The sequence below is a fragment of the Chrysemys picta genome, chromosome 4 (genome assembly GCF_011386835.1).
Source record: "Chrysemys picta bellii isolate R12L10 chromosome 4, ASM1138683v2, whole genome shotgun sequence".
Classification (NCBI taxonomy): domain Eukaryota; kingdom Metazoa; phylum Chordata; order Testudines; family Emydidae; genus Chrysemys; species Chrysemys picta.
The window spans coordinates 57,170,721-57,196,779 of NC_088794.1; the positions used below are offsets into that span (position 1 = coordinate 57,170,721).

Below are 26,059 nucleotides of genomic sequence, written 5' to 3' on the forward strand. Positions count from 1 at the left end.
GGGGCTATAGTCTGGGCACATGCAGCCTCCCCAAATGGAGGAGTCACGTGCCTCCCATATCCCCAGGTGTTATGTCACCTTTGCAGGTCCCCTTTCAGACACGCTAGTGGGTGAAGTATGTGTCTGGGTGTATAGGGGGCTGCCCTGGGGCATGAGTCTCCCTGGCTGTGGAAGGGCAGAGCTCATCCCGGACAGCAGGATTTGCCAGGCATGTGGTGGGATTTGCCAAGCTGCTCCAGCCTGTAGATCCAGGCTGCCATCTGATCCCAGGTACTCTGGGGAGAGGCACCAAGGGTGGATCTTGGTGAGGCTGCTGGGCAGGTTGTAGATGGGTTGTAGCCCTGGCATCCACATATGATCATTCCTCAGCACACCCTCATTGCATGACTGCCGATTCCTGTTATTGTCAGAACTCGCATACTTGGCCATGGTGCTTGTCGCGACCAGCACTGGCCTCTGGCTTCCTGCTGCTGTGAGTTCCCCAGGTTGATTTGGTGAGACAGTAACGTGCTCTGAGCAGCATGGAGTCTTCAGCAGGTGGGCACGTGTGTGTCATGGGCAAGGGGACCGGAGAGTTTCTGGGCCCAGTCCCCCACTCGCTCACCCCTCGTCTGTAAATGCGCCATTGCCTCCCGTTCCAGAGGCAACTTCATCGTGTACATGGACAGCGGCCCCAAGCAGCAAGAGCTGTACCCGCGCGAGTGGATGCACAACGACTTCCACTTCGACAACGTCCTCTCAGCCATGATGTCGCTCTTTACCGTCTCCACCTTCGAGGGCTGGCCCCAGTGAGTCCGCCGGGGGGAGCACGCAGCATGGGGGCCGGGCACTGGGTCAGGCTGCATGGGGGGAGATCCCAGCACCCCACTGGCGCTGCTGCCTGGCTGGGGAATGCCATGTGAGGGGACTTCTCCCAAAGATGGAGAGAGGGGTCAGACCCCCCCACCCCCGATCAGGGGCACAGAGGTGCCAGTGCAGTCAAAGGGGAAGCAGCTGTCTGGGATGTCCTGACCTCTCTGCCTTAGCTCAGCTGGACTGAGCCGCCCCCCCATGCAGCCTGGTAAACTGCATGCTCTCTACTCGCTACCCCCCAGGCTGCTGTACAAGGCCATTGACACCCACACCGAGGACATGGGCCCCATCTACAACTACCGGGTGGAGATCGCCATTTTCTTCATCATCTACATCATCCTCATCGCCTTCTTCATGATGAACATCTTCGTCGGCTTTGTCATCGTCACCTTCCAGGAGCAGGGCGAGAGCGAATACAAGAACTGCGAGCTGGACAAGAACCAGGTACTCCCCGTGGAATCCCCCGCATGGAACCTCCCCCACCCTGCAGAGACCTCCCTCCGACCCCCCAGTCTCCTCCCACCCCAGCCCCCATGACCTGGGTTCCAGGGATGCCCAGGCTCTGGGTGCGAGGAGCCAGTTGTACCAGAGCTAGGTGCTAGGGTCTGGACGTGGCTAAGCGTGCGGAATGAGTGCCAGCTGGACGAGAGCTGGGTGTGAACTAGGCAAGACCAAGGTGCAGGGGACCCCAGGCAGGAGAGGCTGGGAGCCCAGGCACGAGGGTGTGTCCAAGCTGCAGAGTTGAAAGATGAGACCCCTGTTCTTCTGTGCCTCTCTCTGTCTGCTCTCTGACACCTTCACTGACACATCCAGGCTTGGCCACCACACTGGGAGCCCAGGATGGTTCCAATAAGCCAGGCTGCACAGACCACTAACTTAGGGTTACCATATTTCCACAATCAAAAAAGAGGACACTGGGCGGGGGGAGGGGGGAGAAGTCCCGCACTAACCCCGCCCTGCCCCCATCCACTCCAACCCACTTCCCACCCCCTGACTACTCCCCTCAGTACCCCCAACCCCCCCGCTCCTTGTCCCCTGACTGCCTCCTCCTGAGAACCCCCCACCCTAACAGCCCCCATAGGACCCTACCTGTCCCCTGACTGCCCCAAGCCTTATCCACATCCCCACCCCATATTCACACCCCTGCCCCCAGACAGACCCCCGGGACTCCCATGCCCTATCCAACTGCTCCCCGCCCCCTGACAGGACCCCCAGAACTCCCGACCCATCCAACCCCCTCTGCTCCCTGCCTGCCTCGACCCCTCTCCACACCCCTGCCCCCCTGACAGCCCCCCCAGAACCCCTGACCCATCCAACCCCCCGCCCCCGCTCCCTGTCCCCTGACTGCCCCCCTTCTCCAACTCCCCGGCCCCCTTACCGTGCCGCTCGGCTAAGAGCAGATGTCTGGCTCCACCCCGCCCAAGCAGCGTGCTGAGACTGTGGAGGAGGGGTGACGTGGGGGAGGGGCTCTGGACACCGCTGCCAGCCCCGCCGCCGCGTTCCCTCACAGGTGCACAGCCCCGCCCACCAGCGTTGCCGGGCGGCGTGGTAAGGCTGCAGGGGATCGGGGGAGCTGGGAAGGGGCTTTGACTGCCGAGGCCCCAATGCGAGCGGTGCTCGGCCGCCCTGTCAGCCGCTTTTCGCTCTTTAAATAGCCGACCGGGGGAAATCCTGGACATTTTTAGATTATTAGAAATCCCGCCCGGACGGCTATTTAAAGAGCGAAAAGCCAGACATGTCTGGGGAAACCTAGAAGTATGGTAACCCTACACTAACTAGTTGTGACGGAGCGAGACTCACCACCATGGCGCCTCCTGCTGGCCATTCTGGAATTAGCTCAAATCCTTCCACAGGGCGGCCTCCTCCGGTGGTGTCTCGCTCGCCGTTACTCCCGCTTTGCTGTCTCCACCACTCTGTGACCCACGTTGCTCCCCGGCATCCTCTTCTCTCCGCTGTCTCCCACCCCTTTTGGGGGGACTGGCAGTCTATAGTCCAGCCACTCGCCTCAGTGGCCTGCTGCAGTCACCAGTCTAGTCCCTTGCTCCAGGGGCAAACTGCAGTCTGTGTGGGCCACTTCCCTCAGGGCAAGTCGGGGGCAGCCCTAGCATGTTGTCTGCCCTTCCTCCGGGGCCTCAGTCTGGCAGCGGTCAGCCAGAAGCTCCTTCTAATCTGCTACCCTGCCCAGCACTGCTCTAGCCATGGTGCTCCTAGGCACCCAGCCCTTCTCCCTAGCAGACCAGGGAGAGACTGCCTTTTGCTCTGTTGAGCAGCCCTTTATATATGGCTTCTGCTGGCCCTGATTGGCCGCTGCAACAAGCCACCTCCTGATTGGCTCGCCTCTCTAATGGGAGGGTTCTGCGCAGGCTCCCTCTGGCCTGCTTTAACCCTTCCTCCCTGTGTGGGGCTATGTGGGAGCAGCACAGTATCGACCCTTTGAGCTGCAGTGGGGGCCTGTCCCAAGTCAGTAGGGTGACCAGACGTTCCGATAAAATCGGGACTTTCTCGATATTTAACTTTCTGTCCTGTGTCCCGACCAATGTATGATGGACATGAATCCTGCATGACAGTGGGAATGCTGGAGGTCCCTCATGCGGTGTGGCTCGGGCCCAGCTGTGAGGCCAGTGTGCAACGGTGGGAGCGTTTTCTGCACCTTCTTAAAGAGAGCAGCAGGTCCCACTCCCAAGGGGACTCCCCACCCCATTTGTCCCAATATTATAGGGCTGCCAGGCCTCTGGTTGGTGCAGAGCTGGTAGGCTCCCTACCCAGATGACTAGTGGTAAAATCTCCCTCTGGGTCCTAGGTGCAGAGATGGCCGGGGGGCTCTGCGCACTGCCCCGCCATGAGCACCGGCTCCGCAGCTCCCATGGGCTGGGGACCGCGGCCAATGGGAGATGCTGTGGCGGCACCTGTGGGCGTGGCAATGCACAGAGCCACCTAACCGCCCCTCTGCCTAGAAGCCAGAGGGAGATGTTGCCACTTCTGGAGAGCTGCCTGATGTAAGCGCCGCCCGGAGCCCGCACCTCTGCCCCAGCCCTGAGCCCCCTCCCACACCCAAATTCTCTCCCGGAGTCAGCACCCCGAACCCCCTTCCTGCGCCCCAACCCCCTGCACCAGCCCTGTGACCCCCTCTTGCGGCGGGGGCCAGAGCAAGGCCGTGCGTCCCCGACTTACGGCTTGCAGAAGGGGCCGGAGCCGGGGCCGTGCGTCCCTGACCCGTGGCTTGCAGAGGGGGCTGGAACCGGCGCCGTGTGTCCCCGACCCGCGGCTTGCAGAGGGGGCCGGAGCCGGGGCCATGCACCCCCCTCGCAACTTCCTAGAGTTGTGCACTCCCCTCCCCCATGCCTCCGGTGTGCCCCCCCATGTGTCCTGATATTTTACTCTTGAGATCTGGTCACCCTACAGGTCAGTGACTGGCGGTGGCCTGCCAACAAGGGGTGGCGGTGGGCTGGGGAGCCCCCTCGGGAGTGGGACCTGCTGCTCCCTTTAAGAAGGTGCAGAAAATGCTCCCACTGTTGCACACTGGCCTTGCAGCTGGGCCCCAGCCACACCCATGAGGGACATCTGGCATTCCCAGTGGTGCTAGTCCCCGCCACGACTGTCATGCAGGATTCATGCTGCCCCCTGAGCCCTCTCACCCGCCCAAGGAAAGCTAGAATATGGCCCTATATGGCCCATTCCTGCCTGGGAGTGCAAGGAGCTCCAGCTTCCCACCCAGACTAATAACTGGTTAGAACTGGGTCCAGGGAAGGCAAAGTCCAGGAATGAGCCGAGGGTCAGAAGCCAAATGCCAGAGCCGAAGGCGTGGTAAGCCACGGGCAGAGCTGGGGATCGAAGCCAGAAATTTGAAGCTGGAAGGGAGCAGGGACTGGAACAAGGGCAAGTGATGCTGCAGGCAAGGTACCCGGTAAGAAGCCGCTGATCTGTGGTGGGGGCCGGGCTTAGAACTGTCAGGGGCTGTGACCTCTCTGTCAGTTCCAAGGTAGTGCAGATAGGCTCACTGATTGCTTTGCAGCGAAGTTAGTCAGGGACTAGGCCAGCGGCTGGTCCTAGCTGGTCTGATACCTGACAGCACCCCGCTTCTTTTAGGGTTGCCTCCCTGGAGCCCTTGGGCTGGGTTTCTTGGGGAGCCTGCAGGAGGTCCAGGGCATGGACATGTTCCAGGGATTCCCACAAATGCTCTTCTGGGCCCCATCCCTCCCCATCACTCAGCTATTGGAGTCATCCCCGGACTCGGCGGGAGTCCTGAATCCGCTGGCACATGTGTTCCTCTTGGCCCAGCCCAGTTATTGGCAGAGGGGGAGTAGTAGCATGGGGTGGGAAGGGATTCTCGGTGAAAGGTTTCAGGAAGGAGATGTGGAACAAGGGGTGGACTTTGAGGGATTCTGGCAGCTGCAATCAAAAGGTTACCGGGTCAAGTTTTTCTGTGATCACAAATGGCCCTAAGGACTTGTGGTCCAGCTTCACAGATGGATGGGTGGATCCCAGATCCTGAGCACCTGGGGTTGTTATGAGTCTCATGCCCAATGTGCAAGAACAGAGGGAGTTAATCCAGGTGACCTGGGCCAAAAGGGGCTGAGAGCAGAACGCCCAAGTGATTGCTGGTAACCGTGCACCAGGGCAGCCTGGAGTCAGAGAGGGGCAGAAATGTTTCATCACAATTCTCCTATGGAAAATGCTGATGCTCTTGAAAATGTGTCCCTTCTGATGAAATATCATTTGGAACCCCCTCCCGCAATGAAGCGTTTTGCTAGTGTCAGCCATTCAGCCATTTTCTGAATGGAATGTTTGGGGGGGGTTTGGTTTGATTTTTCATTCGAAACAAACCACAGATTTAAGCTGACAAAGGTCGAAGGCGGCGGGAAACATTCCTGTTTTCTCAGAGCAAAACATTTAGATCGGCTCCAAACACAACTTCTGTTTCATGGGAATTTCTAATTTTTATGTTTTCAGAACAGGGAAAAAAATGTTCAAAATCACAGGATTTCCTGCGCATTGAGAAATCGGGCCTGGCCTGGCTCTGCAGGGGAGAGGGGCAGGGAGTGGAGCTGGAGTACAGCTGGGAGTGTTTCATAATTGTCCACGGTGCCACCTCTGCTCCACGGGCGTCAATGCTTGACCTTTTTTCTCCTGTCGCCCCAGCGCCAGTGTGTCCAGTACGCGCTGAAAGCCCGCCCTCTGAGACGCTACATCCCCAAGAACCCCTATCAGTACCAGATCTGGTATGTGGTGACCTCCTACTACTTCGAGTACCTCATGTTCTTCCTGATCATGCTGAACACCATCTGCCTGGGCATGCAGGTGAGGAGGGAGCAAAGCTAACGACCTCGCTGTTGGCTGGCAACCTTTGATCACTGTCCATGGGGGCTGGGGGTGGGGTGTCCGAGACCACCCTGCTCTTGGTAGCAGACTAGCAAGCCATCAAAGTGAGACTCAGGCTGGGCCACTGGTCGGGTGCCCCTGGATATCTGGGTTTGGATCTTGGCTTGGGATACTTCAGGCAGTTCAGCATCACTGCTCCAGGGAGGCCCCTCCTATGGAAAAGCCGCGGGTGCTATAGGTGAGGAGGGAGGGACGGTGGCACAGCTGTGTGTGAGTGCGGAGACGGCCCGGGCTGCGGATCAGGAGTCAGGAACATCTACAGAGCTGTGGGGCAGGACCCAGGGCTAGAACAGGGAGAGGCTAGGGGGCAGGACTATTGGCAGAGCTGTGTGTGGAATGGGGGAAAGCATCACAACTTCTGCTCACATTCCAACCCCGCCAGAGCTCTAGGTTTGTATGTTGGTCTCAGGCTCTCACATCTGGCCCAGAATCTGAGACCCCAGCCCCATACCTGCTCCCCATAGCCCAGTGGGCTAACCTGTGCCTCTTCCTGGCTCCCCAGCACTACAACCAGTCAGCTGAGATGAACCACCTCTCGGACAACTTGAATGTGGCCTTCACCATCCTCTTCACCCTGGAGATGTTCCTCAAGCTCATGGCCTTCAAAGCCAAGGTGAGTGTGGGGTGAAAGTCTGGGGGGGCATGAGTCTGGAGAGGGGTGCTGGGGGGGGTACATAACGTGACCAGGATGTGGGCAGCCGTGCCCAGTGGTTGGAGCAGGAGTCAGAGCCCAGGGTCAGAACCGAGTTACCTGAGCTGAGACAAGGCAGAGCTGTCCCAGCCATGGACAAATGCTTTGAGTAGCCACTGGACTGCTGCTACTGCCGCTGCTGGGCTTAAGAGCCTGTCCACTGGCTCTCCCCACCCCTCAAGCGTGGTATCCATAGGCATCCTGCTGCAGGCCAGCTGTGCTCGTTGGGTTGCCTGGAGACTGGCTCCGCTGCAGACCCCGATTCCTGACTGGCGGGTGCGAGTCCAGAGGAGGGCCCAGGGGGTGTGAATCTGGAGGAGGGCAGGGGCTCACCCCAAGCAGTGGGCATGGCATTTTCTCCCTATGCGGCGTCCTGGGAACACAATCCCCTCAGAGCCTGGGGCCCCGAAGAGACCTGCTCACGCCCAGTCACTCATGTGGACAGTGCTACTGAAGTCACCTGGGCAAGGGCTGCAGGCTGACCTGGCAGCTCCTGAGGGGAAGAGCAGGGCCAATCCAGGCCACAAGGGGGAGCCCTTCCTCCAGCTACCTGTTCGCCCAACACCCCCACCCCCACTCCGCTGCTCTCACTGTCCTGGGTGTCTCTCCAATGGGGGTGGGAGGCTAGTGGTCCTCCCTGGAGCTCTCCGGACCCCCCATCAAACCAGGCTTGCGTGTGAGAGGCCCTGGGAGAGCCCCTGAACCTCCCCCCACCACAGCCACTGAGCCACGTGAGAGGCGAGGCAGAGCCCCCCGCCCCACCCTGCAGGCATGTCCCCGATGCCCATTGAGAGACGGCCATCATCTCCGTGGTCCCCGTCCCCTGCCTTCCCTATACGCCTGTAGACCCAGGCAGCCAGCGTGGGGCATGCCACAAGAGCCGCTGCTTGCGACCCATACACAGTGATGTGGGCCGGGGCAGGTGAACTGCAGGGAATGTTTCCCAGTGCAGCTCCTTGGCCACACACCTCCCCTGTACTCGTGAGCTGTGTCTTCCCCACCATCCCAGCCCTGACTCGAGCTCCCTTGATGGACAATCACACTGTTGCTGGGCCTGTTGGGGGCTAGGAGCGTTTGTTCCCTGGCGTGCCGAGGACTCGCCCAGAATAAGCATCGGCACCAATCAGCTGGGAAGGTCTGACCCCAAGAGCTCAGTGGGTGCTGGGTGCCAGCGGATAAGAGTAGACATGGAAGGAAATCTAAATCCAAGCTCTGCAGTGCTCTCTCCATCTCGGGGCATGGGGGGCAGCCTGGCCGTGCTGGCATTGTTCTGCGTGGGCGAACGGAGACCCTCCCTCTGGCGCGGTGAGCAGGGCAGCGGTTTGCAAGGGAGAAAGCGCACTGCGCTCAGCAATGGCAGGTCTCCTCCGCAGGGAGTTTATAACCCCCCTGTCTGACCCTCAGCTTCTTCCTTTCCTTTCCCCCTGTTCGGCCCCCCAGTCATTCCCACCTCATTACTCTCTCCAATCTCAGGGCTATTTCAGCGACCCCTGGAACGTCTTTGATTTCCTCATCGTCATCGGTAGCATCATCGACGTCATCCTGAGCGAGATCGATGTAAGTGCCGCAGTGGGCGGAGGGAACGTGTCCGAGAGCACGGGCAGGACAGTAATGTCATGGCAATGACAGCCTTGGCAGGCTGCCAGCGTCCCACTGTCACATGGGAGGCCCAGGTTCCTGCAGGACTGCGCGGGACACTGGTCCGGCTGGCGGAGCAACCTGGGCCAGGCAGAAGGAGAATGGGGCAGGGGCGTGGGCACACGGGTTAACCTTCTCCTCGCTGTTTAAGAGCGCTGACGGGATCTCTCCTCAGCCATTACACAGCCATGGTGGACCCTCCCAGCCTCAGTGACCTTCACCCCACCCCTCCTCCTGAATCTGCCTGGAGAGGTACCCTGTGGAAACTGCCCTTGTCCTGGGACAGAACCAGAACCTCAAGCTGACTCCGCAGTGACATATGCCAGTACTCCCCAGAGGCTGCACCCATGTCATGCCCTGCCCGTGTTCTTTAAACACATGTCCAGATGGCTAGTAATCAGCTCATTGGCCTGAGATCACCATAGAGATGGCTGAAAGGGTTTACCTTGCCTCATGATCCCTATAAGAAGTTTCTGCCCTGCGCTCCGTGAGGGTCAGGCACCGTTTCAATCTGCTGCGTGTGCTTGGAGTGTGTCAGTGTGTATGACGATTGCCACATATACCCGGTGCCTACTCTGTATATGTGTGCCTGTATATCCAATATACACCGGAGTATATTCGGTATATACCGTCTACATGATACCACATGAGTACGCTGCAGTGTGTATGTACCGAGCAGCCTGCATACAGGAGCACTGTCAGAGAGGCGTGCATGGCGCATTGCTGGGAGCTGTGTACCTCGTTGCTAGCACGTGGCACGGAAACCGGCTCCATACACACATCAGGTGTGCGGTGCGTACAATCGACCCAGCTGTAGTCGAAGAAGTAGCTTCCGAAGTGAGCACTCCAGTGGGGTTAGCACGTCCTCGCTAATAAAAAAGCCCATCCAGTTGTCACTGCAGAGTGTCCCTGCTGTCTGTGCTGTCCCAGAGTAGCTGGGTAGCATCTGAGAGCGAACCATTGGCAAGGAGATCTGTCCCGGAGGAGATGAAATGTCATCCTCTCCTGTTCTCGGGCACAGCTTCCCAGCCCCAATGCACACCAGTCCTGCATGGTGGATTGCCCTCCCTACAGCCCAGAGGAGCCCTCTGGCTGGCTCCGTTCTCCTGAGGCGACTGCACTGGCTGAGCGAGCTGCCGAACTCCAGAGAGCAGGACTCCTCAGAGCCGCCCCCCACCGGGGTATTGGGTCATTGGCTCCATTCCCATGTCACCACCAGCTAACAGCAACCAAAAGCCCTCCTAAGCAGGACTACCACCCCGGCTTTAGTGACCGGCACTGTGTCAGCCCCTCCACTTTTTCACCATTCCCAGCCAGCACGAAGGACAAACCCCTTAGGGAGCTTGCGGAGGTCCACAAATTGCCTGCTCATTTGGGCAGTTGCCAGCTGCTGTCAGGAGTTCCAGGCAGAGCAGCAGGTACCAGCCCCTTTCCCCAAGCACCGAGCTGGCATAGAGCGGCTCTGTGACCACGGAGTGCTCGCTGTCTGCCCGGGGGGCCTTGAAACACATTCTGGGCTGCTGTGTCCTTCCCAGCAGTTCTCAGACACGAGGGCACCTGGGCTCCAGATCCCTTTGTTGCTTGGGAAGGGATCCACTGGAGCTCTGGCTTCCCTCTGGAAAGAGCTTGACATTCAGTGGGTATCGAGAAACACTAATGGGTTGGGCACGCTGCCCAAATCACCCCACATTCCCTCCTCCAACAAGAGACCTCGGGGATGGTTTTTTGGTCTCGTTCCAGAGGGTTCACTCGGCCATCCCGCGATCCCCTCACCCCTCATTTCCCCCTTGACATCGCTCCCAGGCACGCACCTTGACAGCCCCCCTCATGGCCACTGTCAAAGCTCCAGGGGTAAGGGGAGATCCTGTCTGGCCACCAGGAGCTAAGGGACCCAGAGTTCTAGGGACCATGCTGGAGGTTTTGGTTAGGGGGAACTATGCTTAGTGAAGCTGGGCATGTAGCTGGAGAGCATCAACCCCACCCAGTAAGTACTCCTCTCTGCCCACCGTTGGCAGCTGGGGTTTCTGGGTCATTGCAAGTGGTCATTGCCCATCAGGCTATGTGTTTGCACCTGTCTCACCTGGAGTCTGTAGCCTTGTCTGCTCTGGAGACTGAGCGATTGCTTAGGGCCCCAAGCAGCTGATGGGGGCTCCCTACTGGCTTTTTCAGTATGTGCTGTGTGGGGGCCCCTCAAAATGTTCCTGCTTAGCCCAATGGGCTAGCACTGCCTCTGGAATGCTGCTTCCTGCCCAAGCGCAGAGACCCCGGGAGCACTGTGGTTTAGGGAGACAGCACCCTCACGAAACTCTGCCAACTGGGTCCCAGCAGCGCCACTGGGACGGGGTCACCAGTAACAAAGCCATCCCTGGCAGTTGTTTTCTCCCAGAAAAATGTTAACGCTGGTTTGCTATGTCTATACTCTCTTGCCTGCTCTCTGCTTCCTTTCTCTCTCGTGTTTCTGTGTATGGCTGTTCACTGACTCGTGCAAGATGGGGAGGAGAATGCCTTGCTATTTGAAGCCCTTTCCTGAGTCACTCAGGTCCCGATCCAGCAAAACATTTAAGCACATGCAAGCGGTCCCAATGGGACTTAAAGTTAAGCACCGTTGCTGGATCATGCCCTGTGACTGTGATCCAAAGCCCACTAAGTCAATACACTCGTTGACATCACTGCACGGTGGGTGAGGCCTTACAAGTGAAATTCACTCCTGCACACAGGGCCAGCACGAGGGCTAGACACCACTTAGGCCTGGTGTGACGCTGTAAGTGGTGCTTGTAGCTGTATTCCGGGCATAGGGGAGCATTGCTTTCTATCCGCGGACTATTTTTGCAGATCGAATGTGGATACAAATTTTGTATCCGCGCAGGGCTCTAGGAATAGGAATTAACGAATTCAGCACACTTGGGTGAGAGGGTTTTGTGTGTGGACGCGAGCCGGGGTCGGGGCAACACCCGAGAAAGAGCCTGCATTAACTTGATAGTGAAGATGAACCTGAAGTGACTTAGGAGCTGAAGTCTCATTTTCAAAAGTGGCTCAGACACCTGGGAGCGTAAGACCTGCTCTGCACTTGAAAATGTAACTGTTGTGTATGTTGGCTACAGGCATGAATTTTTGACCGATATGTAGCTATAACAATGCCAATATAAAGCTGCTATGTACTTGTATTCCTGTTCCCATATGGGAATAGCTATCCCTGTATAAAGCACCTTCTACACCAGTATAATTGCGTCCACACCAAGGCAGGTTGTATTGCTCTAACTACCCCGGAACAGTTCAAGCAGAACAACTTTCTAGTGTAGACAAGGCCTATGTCTCACTGAACGTCACTGGGGGCTTAGGCCTTTAAGTTGCTCTGGTACTTTTGCAGATGTTTCCCCTAGTGCCTATCTTTAGGTTCCCAAGTCAGAACATTTCTCTTCCAGTCTTACCCAGCTTGATATTTCCTTCAAACTGCCCTAGGGGTTGGGCTCGGATTCAGATCTGCCTTGTTCTGTGTGTTAGATTTTGGGCCACCCTACCCTGTCTTCTCTCTCTCTCTCTGTTTCCCATCTTTCCCTTCCCTCCAAGGATCTGTGTCTCTGTCTGGCTCTCTCTGGAACCCAGCCGCCTGTTCAGGGCCGGCTTTAGGAAGTGTGGGGCCCGATTCGAACAGTTTTGACAGGGCCCCCACAGGGATGACTAAAAAAAAAAAACCTGTAAAAAAAAACCCACGTGGGGCTTGTACTCACCGGGCGGCGCTCCTAGACTTTGTTGGCGGTTCCTTCACTCGCTCCGGGTCTTTGGCGGCACTGAAGGACCTGCCACCAAAGTGCCGTCAAAGTCCTGGAGCACCGCTGGGTGAGTAAAAATTAAAAAGGCGCCTCTAGCCAGGGAAGGGATTCTCTGCCACTTGCCCCCCACTCTGGGCGGCCCTGCCACTGGGTGCGGGGCCCTCTTAGGCGCGGGGCCCGATTCGGGAGAATTGGTGGAATTGGCCTAAAGCCGGCCCTGCGCCTGTTTCTCTTTCTCTCTCTGTCTCTCTTTTGTTTCCTGCCTCTCTGAAAGTTTCTCTTGCTGACTCTCTTGTTCTCTCGACAGACGTTTCTTGCTTCCAGTGGCGGACTGTACTGCCTAAGCGGAGGCTGTAATGGCATTGTAAATATCAGTTGCATGTGCTTGCAGTGGGTCTCCTTATTTTTCTTCCTCTAGTTGTTTCTCTGCTGCACTCGGCTGCTGTGTTTGCGTGTACTGCATGGTGTGAATCCAGGGAGCTGCTCTGCAATGCACAGGGTGACTCTCCCATAGCGGAGCGGGGGTAGGAGCTAAAGACACCAATGGTCTGGGAGCGAAACATACCCAACCTCCAGGAGATCTTCTTACCTCACATTGAAATGTGATCTCCATCCATCTGTCTATCCATCCACCCTTCCCTATCCCACCCCGACCCATCCATCCATATTACACTTTTCTTCTATCCATCCATCCTTTGTCCATGAAATACAGCAAAACTCAACCAGAGACAGAACCATGTAACTAAGGTTGCATCCGGCTGTTGTACAGACAGGACAGTCGCTCTACCTGCTCATTGTATCATCTAACGCAACATTAGTTTGTAGAAGGTCTCTCCCCGCAGCTGTATGCGCACAGCTACTTACAATGTGATTTGGTGCAATTGCAGGGATACGTTTCTCGAACCTTCCTTTCTCTGCGGAAGATTAGTTTCCCTCCTGGCCTGACATTGCCTTGGGCTCTGGGTTCCCTCAGTCCCTGTTCGGCTGTGTGTGGTACAGAGCCTGTGCTGGTGTCGGTGGTAATTGATCCCCTGGTGATGGACAAAAGTCAGGAGTCCCAGAAGCAATGTTCCCTCTAATTTTTCCCACCCATGTGCGGAATGAAGTTTGTTATGTGCACCAATATGGAGGTGATGTGTGACACATCACCTCCATATTGGTGAACATAACAAAATTCATGTGGTGGGGCTGGAGTTGAGGGGTTCGGAGTGTGGAAGGGGGCAGAGGGTTGGGGTGTAGGGGTGTGTGGGCTCCAGCTGGGAGTGCGGGCTCTGGGGTGGGGCCGTGGATGAGGGGCTTAGGGCTGGGGCAGAGGGTTGAGTGTAGGGGGTGAAGGTTCGGACTGTGAGTGTAGCCTGATTTGGGGTGTGTTAGTAGTGTTAATTTAATGTATCCACTTAATTTAATTTTATTTAAATAAACTTTTACTTAATTAATAATTTTAATAATTATTATTGTGGATATTAATTAGGATGGGTTTTGGCTCGCCAATTTGTTTGATCAGAAGATAAAGTTCATCCTGAATCAGGCTTCACAGAGTTTATAAAAGGAACTTCGGGGGTATGACAGGAAGTTTACACTGAGACAGATATAGTCATAAAGACCTTTTTATTAACATCAATGACGATAGTAAGCAAATGGTAAAACAGTTAGAATTACAGAGTTACAAATATCACAGTTCTTTAAGATATATATATATATATATATAAGATTATAAGCTGCAAAGTTGATTTAATACTCACACCCTGTTTTGATAACCCGGTGTTGGGAGATGTGATACCACGCCTATGGCAATTTCCGTTTTCACATCTCTGGCAGAGGAAGCTAATGCAGAGCTGTTTACTCTCTTTTAATTTAACTCTAAGCTGTACTAAAATAAAATATAAGGGAGATGAAATCCCTATTTAACTTACAATTTGAAAAGAAATAGAAATACGGCCTATTAATAGTTAACAGCCGTGGTAGGTGGGTAGCATCGATACGTAGTTGAGGCAATGAAGAGTTGACAGGAGCAGATGGATGGGTAGATTGCCTGCCTAATGGTGAGCTGCTTCTCCTTTTTATAGGGCATTAATCGGAAATCCTTCCTCTTATGCCCAAATTTCATTCTTCCCCCACGGAAATGTTAGGGTACACTTACCCCATAGGCTAGTATGTATGTGCGTATGGATGACAGGTATGTACGCATTTGTGGTGTATCTGTTAGAATTGTGGGCAAAACCCCCTTTTTATACCCTTTATTGCTATTGGTTCAGGTAAAGGTCTCTAGACATCTGCGTGGGTGTTTTGTCTAATTTTACTTTTCTGTGCTCCTAAGTCACGTGGGCCCTTTAACACCTCCCCCGCCCCCACAGCGAAGCTCTACATAGCCGCTTTCCTAGCCGCCTCAGACACTCTCCCCGTGCTCCACCCCAACAGGCGAGATCAGTTGAGACAGTCCCTGGCAGCCCCCAGCTTTGAATGTCGGGGGGGCCAGAGTCTGGGGATCCTTAGTGGTGGGCAGGGGCCCTGACTGCAGTTTCCCTCCCCTCTTTGGTACAATGGGGCCCAGGACTATTAGGCATTTGCCCAGGTGCTGCTAGTTTTCTTTGGGCTCGGAGCAGTGCCGAGTTCTTTGGAGCTGGCGGTGTGTCACTGAGTCAGGTGTTTCGAGCGGCTGCACACACCCAGGGGAGATGGCAGGCGGTGTTTATGAATTGAGACAGAAAGAAAAGGGGAAAGAGAAGGAGAGAGAAAGGAAGGGAGGAGCAGGCAAGCGAGAAGCACCTTTTCCAGCTGAGATGTGACGTGCGATCAAAGCTCAGTGAAGCGGAATAGCATAGGGAGGCAATTTCCGACAGCTGGCGATGCAGAGGAGAAGACTCTCGCGCCAGCAGTTATGAAGGAAGCCGGCGGTGGACAGATGGAGGGGAACAGAGAGAAACAAACTTCATCAGTTCGGCTGGAACAAGTGGGGGTGTTTTAAAGCAGAAGGCGGTGCCCAGAGACCTGGAAGAGCTTTTGCTGCTGGTGCTGATAATGCTCTGGGTGGACAGCAGCACGCTGGAGCGTGAGGAGAGGCCAGAGATGGAGGCTGGGATGCGATTTGGGGCCGAGATGGAGTTGGGGCAGGGATAGCAACAGGCTGATTTTTCAGACCAGGAGCCCTTTGGAGAGCAGAATTCGGGACACTTCACTAAACCCCTCGGGATAAACCCACTCTCTCCTTTGCAGAGCTCCCCCCATACGAGCCAGCCCCTGGGCTATCAAGAGGGGCAGCTGGGGTTTCAGTGTGGCAACCTGGAGCAGCTGGAGATGACCTGCTGTTTTTGCTGGACCGCTGCCTCTGGCACTGGCACCACTGTGGTGTTAAAGCCTGGTGACCAAATGTCACTATCCCCATTGGGCAGCTGGGGAAACTGAGGCACAGAGCGGGTCAGTGATTTGCCCAAGGTCACCCAGCAAGTTGCTGGTGGAGTCGGGATTAGAACCCAGGACTCGTGGCTCCCCACATCGAGCATTTGGCCACAGCTGCCCTGTGGGGAGTGGGATCTTGTACTATGATCATCTGATCTCATGCCCATGGCCTGTGCCTGGCACACCCCCTCTGTACATACAGGCAGGTCAGGTCTCTGCTCCCCCCCTCTGCCCCACGCCGCCCAGTGAGTCAGTGTGCCAGCCACAGCTCCTCCCCAGCGAACACTATCGAACAAGACGGTGCAATGAGACAAGACAAAGCTTACGTGGGCGGGGCGGGGGCTTTTCCTCACAAGCTGTGATCCTGGCTGATCAGCACTATGGAGTGTTTGCTCAGCTTGTTCCAAAAGTTATTGGGAGCCTTTGATCTGACGCAGACACCTGGGGCTCCTGGTGGGGAAGGCAGTGTGTGAGCTACAGGAAAGATGGGGTTAGGGCTCTAGCTAAGGAGACGGAAGGTCCAGGTTCAATTCCCTGCCCCAGGCTCCCTGGGGAAGTCACGCTGGGCCTCAGATCCCCGTCAGAACCTAGCCCTGCCTTACCGCCCGGTGGGTGCGAAGACTGGGATCTGTGAATTGCTTCGAGATCTGCTGATGCGAAGAGCTAGGAGGTGTTATTACTGCAGGTCCCATGCCCAGGGATGCACCCGCCGAGCAGCGTTTGGCTACTCGAGCGGGTGTCGTGCTGTCAGTTGTGTGTCTGTGGCCCCTGTCGCGGAGCAGAGAGTTCCCACTCTTGCCAAGAGCTTTTCTCTCCTGATAGCCTCCTTTGCTGCACCTCCCCCTCGGGAGGGCTCCGATCCCCACTTCCCTCCAGACAGGGAGGGACTCGCGGGGACTTGGGGCAGCAATATCATCTTTCGAAGGTCTCCCCCACCCTAACCTACCCTATTCCTTCCTTCCCTTCCTCCCACCCCACCCTGGTCGGCCCCGCTCTAGGACCCCAAACCAAACATGCCCAGCCAGCTCAAACCCTTTGCCCCCTGCCGTAGACCTGCTGCAGCCAGGGGGCTCTCGGGCCCAGTGTGGTGGCAACCAGAGCCCCAGGTGAAGCAGGAGGGACCAGATTCCATCATGTAACCCTTGCCGGTGGAGCTGAGCATGGGGGAGGGAGGCTCTCTTCTGGATCATCCTCGCTGGCATGTACTGACTTGGTAGCACTCCTCCACCCTCACTACAGCATGCAGCTCCCCTGAGCCGGCCCAGCGAGTGGGCTTACTCTAACACACATAACACCCAACTGCAGGAGAGCCCTGAGCCGGGCTGCAGATCCGAGAGATCCCTGGGCTGTAGTGGTGAACAGTGGGGGAAATGCCACCAGTTCTGCACAGCAGTGGCTCCTCCCTGTGGCCGAGCAGCCCAGAAGAGCTCAGCAGGTCTCCTGGGCCTGCTCCCTTCCTCCCCTCCCTGGGGCTTCTGTTCCCACTGAGCAGCTAAGGGGCGTGCTTTGCCTGCAGGATTCTGCAGACAATACCCGCGTCTCCATCACCTTCTTCCGACTTTTCCGGGTGATGCGGTTGGTGAAGCTGTTGAGCCGGGGGGAAGGAGTCAGGACCCTGCTCTGGACCTTCATCAAGTCCTTCCAGGTGCGTATGGACCAATTCCCAGTGTGGCTGGGCAACTGGCTTTGAAGATGGGACCTTCAGCCCCAAAGCACAGGCCTCTACTGCTCAAGAGCTCCATTAGCCGGTAGCAGCAGCAGGCTGTTAACCTCGATATGGACTGGTCACTAGCTGGCACGCACTTGACATGTATGTTACCCAAGCATCTAGGAGTTCAGGAGGAGCCAAGAAGGGCTTCCCAGGTGCTCATTCATACTGGTGTCAGCATGTCTCAGAGCCTCAGTTGGCCCCATATTCATCAGACCAGATCAGTAAGATCGCCAGCTCCCTTGGACAGGAACTTCCAGGACTGGAGGGGCGCTGAGGGTGCTCTCCAGCACCTCAGTAGTAGGCACCTGTTTGTGCATGTCCCTTTCTCCCTGCCCTCCCGCCCCAGTGCTTGTCCCAGCTGCAGGGGCAGGGAGCGCCCTGTGCAGGCTGCTCCCTGTGCAGGCTGTGGAGTGAGTGACAGCAGCAGGAATGCTGGAGAACTGGTGTTTTTAGTGGCAGCTTCCAGCCCCAGCCAGCAGCAGACAGCCTCACTCTCCAGCCAGCTGCCCCGCTGGACCCCTGGCTGGCCCCAGAGCTTGGTAGCTCCAGCCCGGAGAACTCCTACTCCTAAAGCAGGCGGGATCCACAGCGGGGATAGGCTGCTCCCTCTCAGCTCCACTCCCACATGAGCCCTGGACCCTTTGTCTCACAGGCCCTGCCCTACGTGGCGTTGCTGATCGTGATGCTGTTCTTCATCTACGCTGTGATCGGGATGCAGGTAAGGAGGTGGGGACAGCGCTGGAGCCCCGGCTGGCAGGGCATGGGAGAGCTAGGATCCAGGGAGCAGGGGTCACCCCTCGGGCACTCCTGCCGCACGACAGATACAACCCCACTGTCTTTCCACCAGGGGGGTCTCAGAGTGCTCTGCAGTCACTAGTGAATCAAGCCCCAGCAGCCTCCCTGCCAGGGGGAGACCATGTTATTATCCCCATTCCGCTGATGGGGAAACTGAGGCACAGAGCTGTCAAACTGCTCTGGCTTCACTCAGCAAATCAGTCGCAGAGCTGGGAACACACCTTGGGCCCCTGATTCCCAGCGCTGTGCCCAGTCCACAAGGTCATCCTGCCAGGCCAGCCCTTTCCCTGTGGTGCCAGGCTATTGGCTGGAAAGGAGCCAGCGGGAGCAGCGGTGAGGCCAGGAGCGGGAGCACGTAGGGTGGAGGGTAGCGACGAATGCCTATGGCAGGGCATTCCTCTGCAGGGCAGCTGGGATCTGAGCATGTCATTCACAGATGTTTGGGAAAATCGCCCTGGTGGATGGAACCCAAATCAACCGGAACAACAACTTCCAGACCTTCCCACAAGCCATCCTGCTGCTCTTCAGGTCTGTGTAGGCCCCACCCCTTCCTCATCCCACCGCATCCCTTCCCATTCCATCCTCTGGGGGTGCCCGGTACAGCCAGCCTGGGGGCATTTGTAATGCAGAGCCACTGCTGGGGGAAGCCAGCCTGACTTCCCCGAGAAGCGAAGACCCCAGGGCTAGTCCCTCACTCCCACGGGTCATTAAAGGGCCCCTCGTGTGTGCCAGAGGTTGCACTGGATCACAATGCACCAGTCCATGATGGTGCAACACAAGGGCCTGGGTCCCCCTACACGGAAGCAACAATGAGGTGTAACCATCCTGGCACTGTTATCCTGGCCATCCCCAGGAGCTGGACCCAGCACCTCCAGAGCTGAACATGGAGCTTGTGCTGCGGGGCTAGGATCCAGAGCCTCAAAGATATTTCGGCATCACAAGTGGCCCCTGAAATCGGTGGCATCGAAACACCTTTGAGGATCTGGGCGTAAGTCCCGCAGCTGGCACGGGCTCGTCCTAGCCGCTGGGGACCTGGCACAGAGGGGGAAGTATGGCTCGTTGACCAGCTGGTTACGGTTGCAACAAGTTCCAGGGAAAATACACTGTGGGGTCAGGATGTGGCCTGAGTGTGCCTTGGGGCCCACACTGGGCTCCCCAGAACTCGCCCAAAGAAGACGCATGAGCCCTGTTGGGGATGCCCACAGAGCCCATCAGTGGTGCCTGACTCACAAGTCAGAGGTCAGCTGGGCTTGGTGCTGAACGCAAGGCCAAGCTGGAGCAGAGCGGATCAGAAAGTTTTAGTTTTTCACCACCCAAAGACGCTGTAGGGCTGAAATTGCAAAGTTTCATGGGAACGTGTTGATTTCAACACCAGTTCTGATGGCAACGTTTCCAAATGATTTGAATCAAAACTTTAAAAATGTTTACTTCCTCGTCAGCTTAGGTTAGGTTTGTTTCCACGTTGTGGAAATGAAGTGGTGTGTTCTCCATGCAGTAGTTCTACTAGACAGGCTGTGAAACGCTCCCCGGCTTGGATTGGCTGCCCATCGCGTATCGATGTAAGGACCAAATTGTCCCTAACATTCGATGTTTCAGAAATGAAATACTTTTGAGTGGAGCCCTGACTTCCACTCCTCTGTTCTAACCGCTAGACGTCACTCTTCTCCCAGATCCAGGGATTGAACCCAGGAGTCCTGACTCAGTCCCCTGTTTTACCTGCTGCATCGTACTCCCCTCCCCGAGTGGGGGCTAGGACCCAGGAGTCCGGACGCCTAGTCCCCTGCCCATCCACAGCTGGGACTAGCACCCAATAATATTGATTCTCGGCCCCTGCTGTAACCACTAGCTCCTGCTCCCTTCCAGCTAATCTCATCCCATACTTCCTGGGCAGGGCAGCCCTTCCCTGCAGAGCCTAGCTGGCATTCTCCCTTTCTCCCTAGGTGTGCGACAGGCGAGGCCTGGCAGGAGATCCTGCTGGCCTGCAGCTACGGGAAAAAGTGTGACCCCGAGTCTGACTGGACCCCAGGGGAGGAGTACACCTGTGGCACAGGCTTTGCCTACTTCTACTTCATCAGCTTCTACATGCTCTGCGCCTTCCTGGTATGGCTCCTGATTCCGGATCCCCTGGTGTTTAGCTCCCGGTCCCTTCATTGTCCTTAACAGGAGAAGGGTGAAAGTGGAGGCCATAGGATTGTGCCAGCCGGGAACCAACCAGAGAGCGAATGCCAAGGCTTTCTCCCATGAGCTGTCCCGTGGCACCCCAGGTCCGGGGCAGCCCAGAGCAGTCCAGGGTATTCTGCAATGCGCAGCTGCCACCCCCCTTCCTGCGAGGCTGAGGGTATAGTACGCTTCATTTGCCAGTGGCAGAAGGAAGGCTGGGAAGAAAAACACCAGTGCTGCTCCAGAACTCAGTCACCAGGAGGTGCTGTCCTCCACCCTCCAGAGCCCACCCCCTGGCAAGCCACTGAGCCACCCACAGTCACGCTGGAGGGGTTGACATGAATGGGCTGCCACGCGGATTGAGGACAAATGTCAGCATCCGTCTTGCAGGGGTGAGGGGAGGATTCGCCTGTGGTTGTCACAGGTTTTACTGGCTGGGTATGAAATATTTCCAAAGAGCTAAGGTCTGTTCCCTGCCTGATGGTAGCTGCAGACTCTGCTGGCTTCAGGAAACCCTCTCTGCTTGGCCCTCACTCAGCCCCTGCATGAGGGGATCCATCCACTGACCCTTTTCACCCTCTTTTTTCAGCCTGGGATCCTGTGGGGCACATGGGTCCTGGGTTGGGTCTTGCTCTGGTGAGAGCGAGGCATGTAAAAACAACCCTCTAGTGTGTTCTCCATGCAGTAGTTCTACTAGACAGGCTGTGAAACGCTCTCCGGCTTGGATTGGCTGCCCATCGCGTATCGATGTAAGGACCAAATTCTCCCTAATCCACACAGCAGGCCTGGTCCCTGCACGATGGGTCCCTCAGGGAGAAGACAGAGAATGTCTGAGCGAGGATATCGGGGCTGAGATCTAGCAGGCAGGCTGGAGAGGAGAATTTTGTACTAAGTCAGAGGAGACCAACCAGTAGCAGTTTAGAGCACAGGGAAGATAGCAGGGCACCAGGCTGTGCGCTGTCATTTTAGATAAGTCCTTCACATTTGGAGACCTCATGTCCTGCCCTCTCTGGTGCATTGTGGGACAGACGCTCAGCTAACTTCAATGGGAGCTGCTTTGTGCCAGCTGAGGATCTGGCTCCGCATTTGGTCCCCTTCACGTACGCTCCTCTCTTGCCAGATTATCAACCTCTTTGTCGCCGTCATCATGGACAACTTTGACTACCTCACGCGGGACTGGTCCATCCTGGGTCCTCACCATCTGGACGAATTCAAAAGAATCTGGGCAGAATACGACCCGGAAGCCAAGTGAGTGAGCACTGCTCTGTGGCTGGCCTGGGTCTGAGTGGCAGCCAGGGAGGCCAGCGGATTATTTCCTTAAAAGGCTGAGAGAAGTTAGCACAGCTGGAAGGTGCTGGATTGGCAGCCTGTGGGACTGAAGTCCCCTATTTATCCATAGCTCAGCCATAGCACGGGTAGCGTCAATACCAAGGACTGTGGCAGATTCTCCAGTGCTGGCAATTTTTAAATCAAGCCTGTACGTTTTTCAAGATGTGCATTAGTTCAAAAGGAATTATTTGGGGCAAGTTCTCTGGCCGGTATTATACAGGAGCGTTGACCGGTTCTATTCCCCGCTACCCAGAACGCACAGGTTCACAGACAGGCCCTTGAGCTTGAAAAAGAATGTCATTTCTTCACTGCTTCAGTGAGTGATCAGGCCACCAAAACAGGGCCAAACAGGCGCACCCCCAGGTTCAGGTGCTCGCCTTGAATACATTGTTACAAAGTTATTCATTATATACTGTATAAACACTTCCCTGCCTAGCCGAGATTAGCTGGCTAAGTCAGTTGTTTACCTGATGAGGTTGCTGACCAAGACGTTCACCTGATTGAACTGCTGACCCAATTGTTAAGCTGATCAGGTTGCTGGCTCATCTTTTCGCCCAGCTGTTCTCCCTCCCTGCCAGACCATGTCCCAACACCAAAAATATACATGCTACATGTTACATATCCTACAAGGCGGTCAGACTGGATGAGCACAATGGGCTCTTTTGGCTTATGGCTCTAAAGCCCTGCTGAGATGATCATCCGAGGTGCTAGTTATAACAGTGGCTTTCTGAGACCTGTTAAGAACTGGCCTGAGACACACCAACTCATTTACCGCAGGCCCCCAAACTGCCCCCAGCTGGATTCTAGACTTGGGAGCTTCCAGTCCCCAGTGACATAATATTGAAGCATCCAGTCTCCAGTGACATAATATGTCAGCACTGTAGTGTCATTCTACAATGGCCTGCAATATGAAACCCCATCAATTCCAAAATTATCTGTCTACCTACATACTTCTCTGCCCCCCATCTCTGTAGTGCCTGGGGTGCCTTGCCTACATTAATGAATTTACCCTCGCGCCAGTCTGTGCAGCACAGAAGTGTCCATGTTGGAGATGGAGTGTAGCAGTGTGGGACTCACCCCTGCAGCGCCTTCTGCTGGTTGTCCTCGGGAATTAGCTCTGCCAGCCTTGGAGCACCCTCTGCAGGCTGCTGATCTGTCTTGCCACTGGCTCCTTGTCCCTCCCAGGACCCCGGTGCCCCTTTCTCTGGGTGCTGTCCCCTGGCAGTACCCCACAGTTCTGGGTCTCCCCCTCCCAGGGGAACCCCCACCCACTATCCCCACTTCGCCTCAGACTTGGCTTCTGCCCAGTCTCCATCAAGCCCCCGTTCACTGGGGCAGACTACAGTACCAGCCACTCATCACAGGCAAAGGGGTTTGGACCTGCTGCCTCTGCCTACCCACGGGCTGCCCCCTGCAACCCAGTAGCAAATAGGCCTTACCAGGCCTGCAGCCTGGGGCTTTCCTAGGCCAGAGCCTCCCCGGCTCCCTTGGCCTTTCCCCAGCTCTGCTCCACTCCAGATACCTTGTTAACTCCCTGCAGCCAGGCCCTTCTATCTCTGAATGTAGAAAGAAACTCCTGAGCTCCTGGCTCCCAGCCTCTTATACAGGCCAGCTGTGGCCTGATTGGGGTGTGGCTCAGCTACGGCCACTTCCCCAATCAGCCCGGCTTTTAGAGCTGCAGCCCTCTCCAGGGCTGCTTTTACCTAGGGTTACCATAATCCAGCAAGCAAAAAAGAGGATGTGAGGAGCCCCGCCCCTGTCCTGCCCTAGCCCCGCCCCATCCACTTCCCCCCCTCAGAATCCCCAACCCTCCCCCCGCTCCCCTGACTGTCCCCTCCTGGGACCCCTGCCCCTAACTGCCCCCCAGGACTCCACCCCCTACCTAAGCCTCCCTGCCTCTTGTCCCCTGACTGCCCCCTCCTGAGACCCTCCCCCCATCCTAACTGGCCCCCTAGGACTCTACCCCCTACCTATACCCTGACTACCCCAACCCTTATCCACACCCCCACCCCAGACAGACCCCTGGGACTCCCACGCCCCGTCCAACCACTCCCCACCCCCTGACAGCCCCCCCCCCGAACTCCCGACCCATCTAAACCCCTCTGCTCCCTATCCCCTGACTGCTCCAATCCTGCTCCCCACTCCTGCCCCCTGACAGCCCCCCCCCAGAACTCCCAACCCCCCCTTTGTCCCCTGACTGCCCCCTCCTGGGACCCCTGCTCCTAACTGCCCTCCAGAACCCCACCCCCTATTTATGTACAGGCGTGACTACCTGCCCTTTCCTGGTTACTATACGCGGCCAGTCCGCATCCACATCCAGTAGTTAAAAAAAAAATAAACTAATCATTTAAATTGGAATTTCATCCATTAATAAGTATTTATTATATAGTTAAAACCATTCTATTGAAGGACAGATATTAAATAACCCTAAATATGTTAATGTTCAAAACAATATTAAAAATTTGAAAATTTAGAGCGTGGAAACCAAAATAGCTAAAATTTAGTTTTGGCAAGATACACGGAATGGAAACTCCGGGATCTTTACCTGTCACTGAATATAGCCATCATACCAATAGTGGAATATAAAACAAGTCTACATATACTCTCCTTAAAATTTTTACTTCTGTCCATTCCCAATAATTGTAACAAATCATTATTACCTTCACTCCACTTGCCACGCGCCCCAAGCACAAAACCAAAGAAGTGGATATTTTTACCTCCCGTTAAGTTTTTAATTTCTTCCTCTAACTCAAGATAATAAGCCACCTTCTCACTGTGGGCTTGTTCCAAACTTCCGGCATTATCCTCCCATCGCACTGTAACATCAACCACCACTGCTGTATCTCCTTTTATAAATATAATATCCGGCTTTCTTAACTCACCCTCACTATTTCTCAAATGGGGCTCTATCATTGCCTTCCACCCTAATTTACCAACCTTATCTACAACTGCAGACACTACTCTATTATGCCTTTTTATCCTAGCATTCTTAGTCTTATAACATTGTCCTGAGATATGGGGAACAGTCTCCCGCACTTTACCGCACCATCTACAAAGAGCATTCACACCTCCTCTTCCTCTTGCTAATGTCTCCCTAGTAGGATAAATATTTGCCCTAAGCTGCAATGCTGCGATATACGCTGACGATTTAACTTTACTAGAGTTTCTAAAAATCGAATTACTAATTAAATCATTTTAAAAATATTTTATCCCTATTCCCTGACATCTCAGTTCCGACCATCTTAAAAATTCCTCTTCCCTCCATTTCTTGGGATGAGATGTTACTGCACTAAATGACAATATTTTATCCACAAGATTTTCTCCTGCATATAGATAAGATAGGTCCATCCAATCATCTCTCGAGACAATATGTCTCCTCCATTTACGAATTAACATATTTGGGATTTGCACACTAAACTTAGTGAGAGCTAAACCACCATCCCTACCTCTAGAATAAAATATCCCATCTGTGGTACACTGAGGTAAATGTAAAATCTCTTTAACTATTTTTCTAACTAACACATCAAGATTGTCTAGAAGATTAAAAGGGGGTTCTATTAAAAGAAGATTATAAAATAGCTTTGGTAAGATGTATGTCTGTAAAATTAATATTTTTGGGGCCGGTTTTAATGGGGCCTTAATTAAATTCTCACTCCAATCTTTCAATTTTTCTTTAAGTACCGGTCCCCCTACACCTATCCAGGGATCTATTCTAGCCCCTAAATATTTTTCAAAATCCCCTGGTTGAACATATTCAATCTTCTCTGACCCTATCTGCCAATTATCCTTAGGATTAACTACATAGGTTTTATGTTTAGTTAAAATATGAAAGCCTTTCGTTTTCTTCACATTAACAGAGAGATTAGTATTTTTACAAAACTCCTCTAAGATACCCAAATTTTTGATCATTCCTTTATATGAGCTACTTAAAATTGCCACATCATCGGCAAAAGCCAATGACGTGACACTATTACCCTTAACATAAAAACCACTTCCTTCTACTTCTAATCTAGTTAAAAGGGGATCCATAGCAATATTAAACAAAATTGGGGACAACGGGTCACCCTGCTTGACCCCCCTCCTAATTAAAATAGACTCAGTAGCTTCATCACCCACCCATACCCTAGTTGTGCAATTATCATAAAGGTCCCTAATAATATCTATAAAATGTTCATCTATACCAAATCTTCTCAACCCGGCTATTATATGTCCGTGTCCCACAGAATCAAATGCTTTAGCCAGATCTACGAACACTATTGCAATTTCATTCCCATTTCGTTTAGCCCCTTTAATCAAATTATCTAATATAGCAATATTTTCCTCACACCCAGGGGCGGA

At 54.9% G+C, this 26,059-nt stretch overlaps 1 protein-coding gene across 5 annotated transcripts in view; it reads left to right on the forward strand.

The window, feature by feature from the left end:
- The window catches only part of LOC101932307 (voltage-dependent L-type calcium channel subunit alpha-1S), a 100,256-nt gene that overhangs the window by 46,284 nt on the left and 27,913 nt on the right, over positions 1 to 26,059 (forward strand). For 3 of the 5 annotated variants that reach the window (XM_065595000.1, XM_065595002.1, XM_065595005.1), the window contains 11 exons: positions 642 to 788; positions 1,095 to 1,296; positions 5,992 to 6,150; positions 6,734 to 6,844; positions 8,396 to 8,479; positions 12,638 to 12,694; positions 17,243 to 17,371; positions 18,090 to 18,155; positions 18,669 to 18,760; positions 20,173 to 20,332; positions 21,513 to 21,640. In XM_065595000.1, the coding sequence (XP_065451072.1) occupies positions 642 to 788; positions 1,095 to 1,296; positions 5,992 to 6,150; positions 6,734 to 6,844; positions 8,396 to 8,479; positions 12,638 to 12,694; positions 17,243 to 17,371; positions 18,090 to 18,155; positions 18,669 to 18,760; positions 20,173 to 20,332; positions 21,513 to 21,640 (1,335 nt within the window). The remainder of the gene's footprint in view (positions 1 to 641; positions 789 to 1,094; positions 1,297 to 5,991; positions 6,151 to 6,733; positions 6,845 to 8,395; positions 8,480 to 12,637; positions 12,695 to 17,242; positions 17,372 to 18,089; positions 18,156 to 18,668; positions 18,761 to 20,172; positions 20,333 to 21,512; positions 21,641 to 26,059) is intronic. The other 2 variants (XM_065595004.1, XM_065595003.1) reach the window with 1 other exon arrangement.